This window comes from Chiloscyllium plagiosum, chromosome 34 (genome assembly GCF_004010195.1).
Source record: "Chiloscyllium plagiosum isolate BGI_BamShark_2017 chromosome 34, ASM401019v2, whole genome shotgun sequence".
Taxonomy (NCBI): Eukaryota; Metazoa; Chordata; class Chondrichthyes; order Orectolobiformes; family Hemiscylliidae; genus Chiloscyllium; species Chiloscyllium plagiosum.
In genome coordinates, this window is record NC_057743.1 from 37454889 (window position 1) to 37470830 (window position 15942).

At 42.2% G+C, this 15942-nt stretch overlaps 1 protein-coding gene across 3 annotated transcripts in view; it reads left to right on the top strand.

Moving 5' to 3' along the window:
• Positions 1–9611, top strand: part of ctnnbip1 (catenin, beta interacting protein 1) — a 72175-nt gene extending 62564 nt beyond the window's left edge. For all 3 annotated transcript variants that reach the window (XM_043676193.1, XM_043676192.1, XM_043676191.1), the window contains one exon: positions 8800–9611. In XM_043676193.1, the coding sequence (XP_043532128.1) occupies positions 8800–9070 (271 nt within the window). In that variant the 3' untranslated portion in view covers positions 9071–9611. The remainder of the gene's footprint in view (positions 1–8799) is intronic.
• Positions 9612–15942: the final 6331 nt, after the last annotated feature.

Below are 15942 nucleotides of genomic sequence, written 5' to 3' on the forward strand. Positions count from 1 at the left end.
TCTGTCCTAAATGGTCTACCCTGTATTTTTAAGCTGTGTCCTCTGGTTCGGCACTCACCCATCAGTGGAAACATGTTTCCTGCCTCCAGAGTGTCCAATCCTTTAATAATCTTATATGTCTCAATCAGATCCCCTCTCAGTCTTCTAAACTCAAGGGTATACAAGCCCAGTCGCTCCAGTCTTTCAGCGTAAGGTGATCCCGCCATCCCAGGAATTGACCTCGTGAACCTACGCTGCACTCCCTCAATAGCCAGAATGTCTTTCCTCAAATTTGGAGACCAGAACTGCACACAAAAACAGGTCCACACCGACCCGCCGAGGCGTAACCCACCCAGACCCATTCTCCTGCATTTACCCCTTCACCTAACACTATGGGCAATTTAGCATGGCCAATTCACCTAACCTGCACATTTTTGGATTGTGGGAGGAATCCCGGAGGAAACCCGCGCAGACACGGGGAGAATGTGCAAACTCCACACACAGTCGCCTGAGGTGGGAATTGAACCCGGATCTCTGGCGCTGCGAGGCAGCAGTGTTAACCACTGTGCCACCGTGCTGCTGTTTATGACAGAGACAATAAATTGTTCCAAAATCAGCAAATTGAGGAAGGCCAGCATCTGATTGTTGGTACGGAGCAATTCACTTGCTATTTGCCTCTAAAGCATACTGATCTGGCATTTAGGTTGTATAATGGAGCAATGTTTTATATCTGTTACCTAAGGGTGTGGGGAGAATTTGGGAACAGGGGACTGAGTTGGATGGTCAGCCGTGATCGTGTTAAAGGTGGAGCAAGCTCCAAGGGCTGAATGGCCTACGTCTCCTATTTTCTATGTCTCTGTATTTAGAAGGATGGCAGACTGCTTGCTTTGATACCTGCTTTTAGCAACTGTGTGCTATTTTGAGTTTACTGTCACCTTTAGAGGTACTGTACCATTATCAGCAAATTATGAATATAAAGCAGTGATTAGCATCCAGTGAAGTTCCACCTACACATGGCATGTTCAGATTATTCATAAATTATTTTTTACAGTAAACTGTAAAACCTTTTGTTTGCCATCTGGTTGTTTTCCCTTTATGGGGTTTCTCACACACTCTATGAACATAACATTAATGTTGGAGTACAATTCCACAATTGTGGCAAGTCAGCTTTGCCATTTACAAACCATGTTATTTTTCACATATACACCCCTTGTTTGTACTCAGGTTACACTCAGTTTGTGAAAAAGGAGCACGGAGCTAAGTTAGCAAAATGTCACCAGCTGGATCAGAAATCAAAATCACGACAGTTGATATTTTTGGGACCTTCTTAACTTCTATCAGCAGTTTTACATGCTAACTTGCACTGAGTGAATGAGCTCAGTTTAAACCAAAAAATGGGATTTTTTTGCACGTGCTGCCATTGCTCTCAGCGTAGGATATATGTACCTGTTTCTGAGGTATCCCTCTGTTTTAGCTTAATATCAGATCTTGGATTGTTAAAACATTGGAGATGTCTCTGTAAGTCAGTAGTGGTGCTACAATGCTTCCTCTGGGCAAAGATGCAGTTACATTTTTGCTTTATCAACCTGTGTTTCAAATCATCCTGTTCTGAGATATTATTACACACCTCTCGAGCTGGTGGGAGATGAACCTGGGCCTTTCACTCCAGGGGTAGGGACACTACCGCTGCCCCACAAGAGGGCCACAAATTACAATGTGACATCAACAGGGCAGTTCCAATTTAAGTGTTGTTACTGGGATCTATATTTGGAAAGTTGACAAAGTAAATCTAGAATTCAGAGTTTTAATGCATACATAGATATTTTACTGTGCAATTAGCTGCACACTGGCCTTGTATAAATGCCAGCAGTATTTAAACCCAGAGCTCACTGTATAATTAGTCTACACTATGAAAATACTAAAAGCTATTGCTATAATCCTGCATGAAATTAGTGGATTAGTGAAACTTCTCCGGTTGGATTTAAGGTAATCAGCAGGGTAGGTTTACTCAAAAGTGCTCGGTGTGTTATTTTATGTAAATGGCTGTCGCAGATATCTGCATGGAAGAATAAATCTTGAAACAGGTCAGAATTAAGGGAGAACAGCAACAATGCAAGTGGAGTTTGTTTTGTGACTGGAATCCGATTGAATGTAGAACCTGCTACCAACCCTATGATTGAATACATTAGTTTCCATATATGTTCTGCTTTTCTAGTTTTATCTGACATACTATTAATATAATTATAAATTCCTCTGGCAATGAGATGACTTGGTGGTACACCTAGATTTCTGTTGAGGAATCTTTATTTCTCTTTGTTCTTTAATAAGATGTATGCATCCCTGATTTGTTGTCCGTCCATAATTGTCCTTGAACTGAGTGAATAGTGAGGCTACTTTAGAGAGCAGGTAAAAGTCAATCACAGTTGAGACTCACGTCACACGTAGGCCAGACTCTCTAAGGATGGCAGATTCCCTATCCCTAAAGGGAAGTGAACCAGGAATTTATGGCAATCCATGCAAATTTTATGGCTGTTATTACTGAGATTAATTAAGTTTGAATTTCACCAGCTGTCATGATTGAAATTCAAATCCATTTGCCCAGAGCAATAGCCTGGGCCTTTCAATTATTGTTGAAGGGCATACGCCTGAAAGTTCAACTCTCCTGCTCCTAAAATGCTGGCTGACCTGCTGTGCTTTTCCAGTGCCACAAGTTTGGCCTCTAGATTACTAGCCTGCTGCACAACCGTCTCCCCATAATTATATTGCATTGTAGTTTAAGCTATTTTACTATTGTATGTGGATATCTCTCACTGAGATACAGAGAAACAGTGAATTGGGATCATACGAGATGCTGTACTGGGTTTATCTTTGAGGTTCTCTGTCCTTCATGCCGTGGTGTATCTCCGAATCTAGGTTCAAATGCAAGAATGGTTGTGACATGTGAAAAAAACCCTGTATTTTTCTATTACCTGTACCTTGTTCATATTTTTGGCTTTATTCAGACGTACATTACATTGTCATTGTCAGCATGATGAGGGCTGACATCGATACAGAGATTCAACATTACATCCAATCAGCAAGCGGTTACCTAAGGATGAGAGTCTTCTAAGATATTTTCCATACTGTTACTAAGATCCTTGTGTAGAAGGCAGTCAAGATTCTGACCCTCCTATATGGTTCCGGAACTTACGACTACATATAAATGCCATCTCAAAACCTTGAGAATTTTCAACATTGCTTGAGACAGATTTACAGCATCAGCTGGGAAGACACTAACGCGTATGATTGTCCACCTCAGAAACTCCGTGTCACTGGTCATGGATTCAATGGGTCCTTGTGTGGCTGATGAACCTGATCATAGAGCTGCATCTCCAACCACACTTGGCAGGTGTTTCCAGGAGATGGGGATTTGTCCTTGGCCTTGAGATCGCTGGTGTCCCTTGCTGCAGTTCTTTTACTGTACTTTCTTCTGCCACCTTGCATTCTCAAAGAATTGTCTCTTTATATAGGAATTTCCTCTAAATTGGTTTCTTCTGAGTGAGAGTCTCCCCTGCATTGACATCTTGAAGAAAGTCTTCAGGGAGTCTTTGAAACACTTGCTTTGTCGTCCTCTTGTTTGAGTGCGTTCCTTGAGTTGGGTGAAGTGGATTGACTTTGGTAGTTGCAACTCGGTATCGAAAGCAGATGGCTGGCCCACGTAGAGTTGGTTTCGGGTGATCATGGCCTCAATGCTGTTGTTGTTAGCTGCTTCAAGGACTCTGATGTTACACCTGTCTTCCTAGCTGATGCAAGAAATCTGTCTCAAGCAATGTTGAAAATTCTCCTCAAGGGTTTTGAGGTGGCATTTGTACATAGTCGTAACTTCTGGAACCATATAGGAAGGTCAGAACTGTTACTGCCTTCTACACTAGGATCTTAGGAACAGTATGAAAGACATCTTAGAAGACTCTCATCCTTTGGTAACCGACGGTAGCACTTGCTGATTGGATGTAATGTTGAATCTCTGCATCAATGTCAGCCCTCAATGAGAGGTAGCTGAATGCAGCTCAGTGTAGGATAAGGTGACTGCATTACACTGCACTGTCTCAATATATCAACAACTGACAGCATCTGTACTTTGTCAGGACTAAAGCAACAATGTCATGATGAGACAAATCTTGGATAGCATCCTGATTTGGACATGTCCCAACTTTGAGGCAATTTTAGCCTGGGATTTCAGGTTTACTAGTAACTGATCTCAAACAACCCAAACCACCATCTGAACTGGACCTTGGTTTCTCTGTCAAAAGGCAGACAAAGTATTTATTTTGAGTTGGGACTGTTCCAGCAATGAAATCATATTATCCCGTTATTATCAAACATCTCCAAGAGCTCAGAACAACAGTCTTAGCAAATCAAACAGGCAGGTTATGAAGTGGAATTTTTGTAATCTGAGAAACCAGGTTTGTAAGAATTAGTTTTTGTTTATAGAGATGAGATTACTGTTTTGTAAATATGGTAAATATGCTCATTTGTTTCTCATCATAACCTCAGTCGGATGATTGGCGTCAGCTTGCTTCTTCTCTGGTTTTCTCAAGCCTCTGTCAGTCCACATCTCAACATTATCTACCCTCCTAGTAAGTACATCCATCTCCTATTCATGTGCTAAACAAAACGGATTTCACTCCTGCACGTGGAAAGTTTGATGATTTTGTTTGGATATTTATTCTCACTGAAAGCAACAATACTCTGCACTGGAAAGATTCTCCCTACGCCTTAATTATGATCATAGCGTCGTAAGTAGGAGTAAGTAGGCACAGGGCCAGCTAGACACGCATCCCTGCCACTTAACCCATTCTTGAAATACTGAGGGTCTGGATCTCATAAAATAAATCACCTTGTGTCCTGATATTTATATCTAAAACATAATCATTGCACAGATCAAGCAGCACTGAAATCGGTGGCTTGACACTAAGTAACCTTTTGTGAAGTTTATTTACTAAATTATCAAGCTTTTAGCTTTATGTACGACTTTAGCATGGCTGAATCATGTGAAATGAATGGAGGCTGGCCGCATTCTGAAGACGTGCTCGAATGGTGAGTTGGCTATTGCCCAGGTCTGGGATACAAGGATGTCTATGAGTAGGGTCTCGGGTTGACCGGGATTGGAGTGGATGTAATGTAGTCCTCGCTATTGATCAGAGATCCTGAAGACAAGCAGTCAGGAAGGACATGGAAAAAATAGAGGACTAAAGGAAACATACATAAAACATAAAACAGAGCCCAGCACAAGGAAAGATTATCAGTCAACTTTGGGCCAGTTCTATTCGTTTGTGCTAAGTATGGAAAGACTTTCATTCTCAAGTCAGTCTTTATAGTCACATTAGATGATGATCAGCCCATTGTCTCCTGAGCTGGATTGATGCTGCATATAAGTATTGTATAGTAATTTATTGTCACTTGTATTTATGAGAATACAGTGAAATGTATATAAGTTGCCATAATCTGGCAACATTTTAAATACAGAAATTATAAAAGGAAATAATTGAGACAAAGTTAATTTTTTATTCCCTTCACGGCTCCTGGCTTTCACGTGGCTACGGAACGATGCTGTCAAAGGAAGGACCAGATTCACAAAGCCTCCACCGTTGTTGAAGCTGTCCCCCCACTGCCACCGCAAAGACCCACCGAATTGCCACCAATGGAGCTGAAGCATCACCGCCAGGAGAAAGGAAAGGACCCACCAAGTCGCCGACTCCGAAGCCATCCATCATGCCCCCACGCCCTGGAGACTGTCCCAACTCCCGAGAACCGGGTCCCGCGCTAACTCCTGAGGACTGAGGCAATGTCCAAATTCCCGAGGAAATGGAATCACCACAGAGGGAGAAGAGATGGAGAGCAATTTTAAAGAGCTAGGGCATGGAAAATTGCAAAGGCAGGAGCTGAGACTCAAAGATCTTTTGTAGGCAGATTGCAGAATTTTGATGAAATATACAGCAGGTCTTAGAAGTCAACTAAGGTGGAGTTATGGATAAGTGGGACTTTGTGAAATAATGTGTAGACAATAGAGTTCTGAATGATTGGAGTTCAGAACCTACGAATCAGGTGAGGAGAGAGTTGGTAGAGTCATAGGACATGAATGATAGTTTAACAGTGCTGATCTGATCTTGGTCTCAATTTCACATCCTTGCCTGTTTACTATAACCTTGACTCCCATATGGGTCAAAAATCCATCAAATTCAGCCTTAAATATATTGAATGACTCACAGCTATCGGCTTCTGGCTGTGTTACTTTGACGTATGTGATGATGATCACCTACCTCAGAGTACTGCTTGGAAAGCAGTTTGAAACTAAAACCTGCTTGTAGCTATACTGCAATCAATTTCAGAGCCAATTAAGCAAACAGCAACATTGAACAGTTGTTTCTTCTGGTTTGGTATGCATGCAGCATGAGGTTTTAACAGACTGATCTCCCTTGTTTTCTGATGTGCAGAGTGACGGCATTTGTATTGCAGTTTCACCAATTTCAGGATACATTTAATATGCAGTAATTCTATTCCCCTACATTAAAAAAAGACAAGTAACAGGAGGCAGTAATATCCATTACTTCAGTGACATATCTTGAATTTTATTCATTCACAAGATGTGGATGTCATTGACGGGATCAGAATTTATTGCCCATTGCTAATTGTCCTTGAAGTGAGCTGCTGCATTGAATACAACTGAGTTAGTGGCTCATTCCACCATTTCAGGGGATGTTTAAGAGTCAAACATATTGTTGCAGGTATAGAATTGCATGTAGGTTAGATTGGGTAAGGATGGTAGATTTCCTTCCCTAATGGACATTGATGAGCCAGAAGGGTTTTTACAACAACTAACCAATTTCCTGTGGCCACCATTACTAATATAACAACGTTTTTAATATAGTGCCTTTAATGGAACATTTCAAAGAACCTCACAAAAACATTATAAAACATGACGTGCAAAATTTAATCACTATTAACCTTTTTATTCCTGATTTATTTAGTTAATTGAATTTAAATACCAAAGCTGCCGAGGGAAGGAGAAGAGATTAGATTTTAACTTGTGTCAAGATCATTAGTTCAGTGACATAACCACTGTACTGTCATACCTTAACTAAACAGTACGTGCAGTGTGGAATCACTGTAAAAACAGCCAGCAAAGGTATTGGTCCAGTGGTGTAGAGTTGCTCTGGGAGTCCTCGACATTTACTATGAACTCTCTGAAATCTCGTGGCTTCAGGTTAAACATGGGCAAGGAAACCTCCAGGTGATTAATGTGTTCCCCTGTTCCCTCCCTCTGATAAATCAGTGCTCCTCCATGTTGAACACACTTGGAGGAAGTATTATGGGTGACAAGGGTATACTCTGGGTGGGGGATTTCAAGAGAGGGTTGGCAGCAGCTCTACTGATTCAAGCTGGTTGGGTCCTAAAGACATAGCTGCTAGACTGAGTCTGCAGCAGATGGTGAGGGAACCAACAAAAGGGAAAAAACATAGTTGACCTCATCCTTACCAATCTGTCAGCTGCAGATGCATCTGTCCATAACAGTATCAGTAAGAGTGACCACCACACAGTCTTTGTGGAGATGAAATCCCGCCTCCATCATGTTGTGTGGCACTTTCACTGTGCTAAATGAGACAGACTTCAAACAGATTTAGCAATTTGACACTGGGTATCCATGAGGCGTTGTGGGCCATCAGTACCAATATAATTGTACTCCAGCACAATCTGCAACCTCAGTGCCCTGCATATCCCCCACTCAACCATTACCATTCAGCTAGGGCTTCAGCCCTGATTTAATGGAAAGTGCAGGAAGTCATGCCAGGAGCAGCACCAGGCATACCTAAAAATGAGGTGTCGTTGTGAAGCTACCAAACAGCATAAGCAGCAAGTGATAGAGCTAAGCAAACCCACAACCACCAGATCAGATCTAAGCTCTGCTGTCCTGCCATTTGTGAATGCTGGTAGACAATTTTTAAAAATTGACTGGAGGGAGAGAGGCTCCACAGATATCCCCCATCCTCGACGATGGAAGATATCATTACATCAGTGTACAAAATAAGGCTAGAGCATTCGCAGCAAACATCCGCCAGAAGTGCCAAGCAGAATGATTTCAGCTTCCTCCAGTGGTCCCCAGCATCACTATGATGTGATTTGCCAAAGTGTGGGCAGGGGATGGAGCAGTAGGCATCTTTGATGGTTGTGTTGTAGTGGTCCAGATTGTTCAGTCCTCTTGTGGGACAGGAGATGTGTTGGTGGTACTTTGGCAGCACTCTCTTGAGGTTGGCTTGGTTGAAGTCATCAGCTACAATGAATTGGGCCTCGGGGAATTTCATCTCTAGTGCTTATGGTGGTGTAAGTCATATCTGAGTTGTTCTTCGCATCTATGTGGGGTAGTATGTAGACTGCTGTCAGAATGGCAGATGTGGACTCTCGTAACAGATAGTAAGGACAGCATTTTACTGTAAGGTATTCTAGGTCCAGGGAGCAGTGGCTTGCCAGGGTTACTATGTCCAAGCAGCAGAAGTGTTGATCAGAAAACATACTCCACCACCCTTCACCTTACCCAAGGACGCCATGCGGTCCATATGATGTATGGAGAACCCATCAGTTTGTAGGGCACAGTCAGGACTGGCAGGGATGAGTCAAGCTTCCATGAAGCACAGCAGTTCCCTCTAGTAGGTAAGTATAGATCTGAGTTCGTCCACTTTGTTTTCGATAGCCTGAACATTTGCTAGGAGTATGTTGCGGAGGGTCGGGGATTGGGTTGTTTCAACTTCAACTTCAGGCCAGCACGTTTTACCTGTTTCCTTGTAGGTTTCCTGCATCTGGGCGGTCCTGGGAGCCAGTGGTGCGAGTCTGCTGCTCCACAAGATTAGTGAGTCAGTACCCCCTCTCCAAGGATGCAAACTCAGTCCCCTACTGTACTCCCTCTGTGTTGCCAAATTCGGAACAAATGCCATCTACAAGTTTGCTTACAGCACCACCTAACAACGATGAGTCAAAATACAGAAGGGAGATGGAGGGCTTGATGATGTGGTGCAATAATAACCTCTCTGTCAACGTCAATCTACATCAACAGAGATAAGGTTGAGAGGGTGGAGAGTGTCATGGTCCTCCGAGTGATGATAACCAGAAACCACTCCTGGACTTCCCAAGTAGATGTGACAGTCAAGAAGACACGACAATGACTCTTCCTCAGGCGACTCAGGAACTTTGGGATGTCCAGAAGGACCCTCAGCAACTTCTACAGATGCACCAATGAGAGCATACTATCTGGGTCCGTAATGGACTGGTATGGCAACAGCTCTGCCCAGGACCATAAGAAACTACAGAAGGTGGTGTGCACAGCCCAGACCATCACGGAAACCAACCTTCCATCCATGGTCTCCAATTACAGAGCTCACTGCCATGGAAAGGCTGCTAACATTATCAAAGGTCCATCGCACCCTGGTAATCACCGATAACCTCTTCTGTCAGGCAGAAGGTACAGAAGCCTGAACACGTGCACCTGCAGATTCAGGAACAGTTTCTTCCTTGCTGTTATTAGACTGATGAATGAGCTGTCTAGCCTCAAATAATGCTGATTTTTCTAACATTGACCGTACCTAGCACATGCCCTGTGTAACCTGTATGCCTCTAAGTTTTTATTTAACCATCTCTGATCTGTACATCCTTGCTTGCTGTGATCTGCCTGTACCACTTGTAAACAGCGTTTCACTGTACTTTGATACATGTGACAATAAATCAGTTAATTAATCAATCACAGTTGCCAGTCTTCAACCAATTCAATTCATTCCAAGTAATGTCAAGAAATGGTTGGAAGCACTGGATAGTGCAAAGGCTATGGGCCCTGACACTTTTCTGGCAATAGTAATGAAGACTTGTGTTCCAGAACCTGCTGCTCCCTTAGCCATGTTGTTCCAGTACATTTACAACTGGCATCTAGCCAACAATGTGGAAAATTGCCCAGGTATGTCCTGTGCACAAAAAGCTGAACAAATCCAATCCAAGCAATTATTGACCTCCTCTCAATCATCAGTAAAGTGAAGGAAGATTCATTAATAGTGCTGTCAAGCAGCACCTGCTGAGTGATGCAGTTTGGGTTCTGCCAGGGCCACTCAGCCTTGGTTCAAACATGGACAAAAGCTCTAAATTCCAGAAGGGAGGCTTGACATCAAAGCTGCATTCGACAGATCCTAGGGCCCCTAACAAAACTGGAATAAATGGATATTAAGAAGTAAACTCTCCACTGGTTGGATTCCTACCTAGCTCATAGGAAGATGGTTGCAGTCATTGGAGGTCAGTCATCTCCACTCCAGGACATCTCTGCGGGAGTTCCTCAGGGCCCAATCTTCAGGTGCTTCATCAATGACATTCTCTCTATCATAATGTTCGAAGTGGGAATGTTTACTGATGATTGCAAAATGTTCAGCACCACTTGCAACTCAGATACTGAAGCAGTCCACTTGCAAATGCAACAAAATCTGGACAATGTCCAGTATTAGGGCAAAGGGAGTACTGCAGATGCTGGTGGTTAGAGTCGAGAGTGTGGTGCTGGAAAAGCACAGCAGGTCAGGCAGCATCCAAGGAACAGGAGAATCAATGTTTCGGGCAAAAGTCCTTCCGAATGAAGGGCTTCTATTTGAAATGTCGATTCTCCTGCTCCTCAGATGCTGCCTGACCTTCTGTGCTTTTCCAGCACCGCATTCTTGACCAATATCCAGGATTAAGCTAAGAAGTGGCAAGCAACATTCACGTCATGCAACCGCCAGGTCATGACCATCTCCAATAAGATACTATCTAACCCCTGCCCCTTGACATTCGGTGATGTTACTGCTATCAATATCCTGGGTGTTACCATTGACACAAACTGAACTGAACTAGCTATGTAAATACAGGAGCTACAAGAGTAGGTCAGAGGATAGGAAAACGTCAGCAAGTAACTCGCTACATGACTCCCCAAAGCCTGTCCACAATCTACTAGGTACCAGCCAGAAATGTGATGGAATTCTCTCCACATGCCTGGATAGACAGCTCCAGCAACACTCAAGAAGCTTGACACCATCTGGGACAAAGCAGCCTGTTTGACTGGCATCACATCCACAAACATCCACTCCCTCCACCACTGAGACTCCTTAGCAGCAGTGTGCAATATCCAAAGATACACTGCAGAAATTCATTAAAGATTCTTAGACAGCATCTTTCAAGCCTACAACCATGTCTGTCCAGAAGGACAAGGGTAGCAGATTAATGGGAACACCACTCTCTGTAAGTTGCCCTCCAAGTTACTCACCATCCTGATTTGGAAATAGATCACTATTCCTTTGGTGTGGCTGAGTCAAAATCCTGGAATTCCCTCCCTCATGACACTATGGTTTAATCCACAGCATATGGACTGCAGTGGTTCAAGAAGGTAGATTGCCACCACTTTCCCAAGGCAGCTGGGGCCGGGCAATAAATGCTGGCCAGCCGACACCCACGTCCCATTAGTGAATAAAATCTGAATAAAAATGGATTGGAATGAGCCCAGCTTTTTTGTTCAGTACTGCATCCGGAATATTGAGCAAATAATTGAGGGCAGCCAGTACATACTTAGACATAAAAGTTTACTTTGTTGTGAAGTAGTTTACCACCTCATTGCACTCTCTTATCAAACAATTATGTTTTTGTTGAGGATGAGAAAAACTGCTGTGTCTGCTACATTCACAATCTGCAAGTGGTTTGGGGTTTGCTTCGTTGTACAAACTCCAAGTTGGCAGTTAGAGCAATCAGGAACTGCAGCAATGAGCTTATTATTCCGACTTGGGCTGTCAAGTACTTGTGCACTTGAAATGCCAAATCAATTTTTACTTACTTTGGAATTCTGTGGACAAGATCCACAACTAAAATCCCCAAACAGATTTATTTCTGAGCCCTGGAAATAGCACCAAATGTGAAATTTTACAGTTCTCATAAGGTTTTATCACCTAGTCAACTCTCTCATTGGGCCCTTCTCTCATTTGCTGGTCCTTTTATAAAAGCAAGTATCCTCCTAAAATGCTGCCGCCTACAGGATCATAGAATCATACCATACAAAAGAGGCCCTTTGGCCCATCAAATCTACACTGGCAAAAAAATTACTCCAAATCTACACTATCCCCGATTTCCAGCACTTGGGTCCATGACCTTGAATGTTAGAACATTTCAAGTGTTCATCCAAATACTTTTTACAGATTCTCATGACCAGACTCTCTTGATGCTACAGAACCACACAAATTGCTTGTAGCTTTTTCATTTGGGCTCTGGTTAAGTTGATCACCATGTAATTAGTATCTAAACAGTTAATCTTTGAGTACATAGTCGGTTTTTAAAAATCAGTATTCCAATGAGCATGACTTTTATTGCACAGCCTGAGCGAGATTCAGGTGTAAGGTTTCAGTTAAATCACTTTCACTCCCAAATAGCGTTTCACTAGAATGTGTAATCCTGTGGGTGGCATTGTGACACAACACATTGGGAGGCAGAGTAACAAAATTAAAGTTTACCTCATTATTCCCAAAGAATTTTCCCCTAATTTCAGTTAAAGACTTGAAGGGAAAGTGAATGGAGATTATGACCTGTCCAGGAAAGGAAATTGACAGGGACTGAGCCAACAGATTTGAATGTTGTGTATGCCTTGGCAGAGTTACATACTGTGAAATGAGACGACGATCTGGGTTGCATTAAGCTATTGAGACCAGAAAGTCCTTTTTTGAATGTTCTTCCTTTAGCGTAAGCTGGTCTCAGTGAAGCTTGAGTATCCCTAGATGACACAAAAGTAAGGAATGATCCACTGACTATCCATCAGCAGATCTTGCTCGACATTTAAATAATGTTGCTTTTCCCCTCTGAAGCCCAAAAGCAGGGTTAAGGACAATATCAAACCTTTTTTTCCTGTACCTCTGTCTTCAACTTTTGAAAGCCAGTTCAAGGTTTACTTTGGGCCTCTTAACACTGTCTCTATTCCACTGCTGTGTGAAGTTCAGGTATCAAAAACGTGAGCTATCTGCTGCCAGTAGTAATTGTCATACAGTCTTTCCCTGATGTTAAGAATGATTCCACGTAGACAATGGAATGTTTGTTGAATCAATCTTAACAATGTCAAGTTGTAACGAAGCCTTAAAGGTGAAATGGCAAACACGCTAGTGTAACCGAAGGGACGACTTATTCTCTTGACTCTTTTTACTGCCCTCATTTTCTCCCTTTATCGATTCCTGCTTGGTTTTGTGAAGGTTTTGTTGGCACTGGCTATACCCCAGTATCTCATGCTGGTGGCTATTTGTCTTGCATGAGCTTTGACTCTTTGTGGCAGCTAACAGTTCCCTAATGGTGGGTTGAAGCCAGTTCTTTGCTCATTCAATCTCCACACAGTGTGCACAGATTTTCCAGTGGGTGTAATAACAGTAGAAATATTGAACTACTTTTCTGCCAACAGAACTGTCAATTTTCATGCTGACATGTAGTGAGTCTACATGTGAAATTCAGTGAGGTGTATATCCTTCATGAATATAAAATGTCACTGCAGTTAACTCAAATTATGTAGCTTCTTCACCCTGCAGTGCAGTTTGATTTGGGTCTCACTTACCTTCTAGAGACTATCTCTGTTCTTACTCTGCATTTAAGTGTCATTTTTGTAGGAAATTCAGTTCCTTTTGAAGGTTTTGCATTTGACCGTACAATCCTGGACATCAAGCATTTTGCACACGGTGGGAAAATTATCAGAATTTTTCGCTAATAAGACTTCTGCTCTCTGAACTTTTGTGAATTTTAACAGTTGATTGTTCTGCTTTCTCTGTCCCAAATGTGACAGTCGCTTGAAGTCCGTGTTCGTGACCTTTTGAGGAGCATACATGATGAATCAGAGAAGCTGCTTTCAGCAGCAAAATGACAAAAAAAATCCTCACTTCTTACCAAGGAAAATGTCAACAGTATTTGTAGGTCAAAGGTTTTCTGTTATGAGGTCCTTCAATTGAACAATTATGCACAAGATTGATGGGCTTGATGTTTTTGTTAGTTTGTCTCAAGATAAGAGGCATTTGGATGGGTATATGAATAGGAAGGGCTTGGAGGGATATGGGCCGGGTGCTGGCAGGTGGGACTAGATTGGGTTGGGATATCTGGTCGGCATGGATGGGTTGAACCGAATGGTCTGTTTCCATGCTGTACATCTCTATGATTCTATATGATGTGGAGTGCTGGTGTTGGACTGGGATGGATAAAGTCAGAAGTCACACGATGCCAGGTTATAGTCCAATAGGTTTATTTGGAATGACAAACTTTCAGAGCACTGCTCCTTCATTGGGTGAAGTGGAGGGAAGGGCACAGGCACAGTTGAGCCTGTGCACTTCCCAAAAGCTTGTCATTTCAAATAAACCTGTTGGACTATAACCTGGTGTCGGGTGACTTCTGACTTTGTCTCAAGATGAACGGTCCTGTCAACCACTTATCCACTTCCCAGCCAATCAGCATGCTCTTCTCATCCAGTATAAAAATGTTGTTCCCTTTTACAACAGCATACTTGAAAATGTCTTGATGATTGCAAGACAATGTGTTTTTTTTTTAGCAAAACTCTAGTAGTCATTGTATTGTAGCCAGCTTCAGAAAGAGGGGAATATCAGCTGAGGCAATTCAGTGCTGACGCATTTAATAGCATCAACACTGTGTTGCAGTCTAGCTATAGAGTGCCAGCTCTGAGCAGTTTGATATTAGCCTTGCATCATATATGAAACTAGTTTACATTAGTCCATTAATGACCTTAATGTATTCATTTGTGAAACTATTTTTTACATTCTTCATTTTTCTGCCAGTTTGCGTTGTAACCATTAACCCTCTGGACCATTACTGCAGTTTGTGTGTCAGCCACTCACTATAGGAAGAGCTATTACTGAGTCTTGTCTGTGTGTTACCCTACCAAATGATATATGTTTTTTTGATCCTACTCAAGCTGTATTGATTCAATGTGTGGGAATTATTTTTGAGATTGTGCTGGAAACAGAATTCTGTTTTCTTTTAATGCATTATATTTTGCATTGCACAAGTAGCACAGAAAAACCAATTGTTAAACAACCAAATCTGCAGTAACAGATCTGTGGTGACATTGATCACAGTGAGTTGGAGGATGTGCTATTTTAAAACTGGCAGTGTTACCAACAGAATCTGATGAGCTGAGTTAATTGTGGCATTTCCAAGTATGCACTGTGTGCAAAATTTTAAGTTTGCAAATGGGAAAGAGTATTCAATGCCGAACTGTCATAAATCATTCTTCACCAATCACCATTCTGTTAGTGAGCTTTGTGAAGATGTTAGAACAGATATTTGATCAAGAAAAAATCCAAAAACTATTTTTCTAGAAAGCCCTACCTTGTTATAGTAACTGACTGTAAGTATTTTGCAAAACCCTATATTGTCCATTTGATGAAATACTGAAAGCCTGAAACAAAACACAAATTCTATGCCACGTCAAAAGCTTTAAAGTCCAGTGAACATTATTAACCTGACATTCACTCAGGCTGAAGCTATCCAGAAATGGCAGAGACATAGATGTCCACTGTGATTACCCAACTCATAACAAGCTCCACAACGGGCAGTTTTCACCACTAGCTTTTGGCTTAATGGTCAAACTCTTGTGGCCCAAGTGCTTCACTTATCAACGATGCAGAATGTTTGAGCTCTTATAGCAAACTCAGACTTTAGTTGAGGCAATTTAAGGTAAGGGAAAGGTTAATAAGGACACAGGGTAAAAATTTAAAGGATGCACAGCATAGAAACATGCCAACTAGAGAGAGAAATTCCAAATGAAGGGCTATTTATCTATGGTTAACTAAAAAATGCTAAATGTATTAAAGATTAGATTAGATTACTTAGTGTGGAAACAGGTCCTTGGGCCCAACAAGTCCATACCAACCCGCCAAAGCACAACCCACCCAGACCGATTCCCCT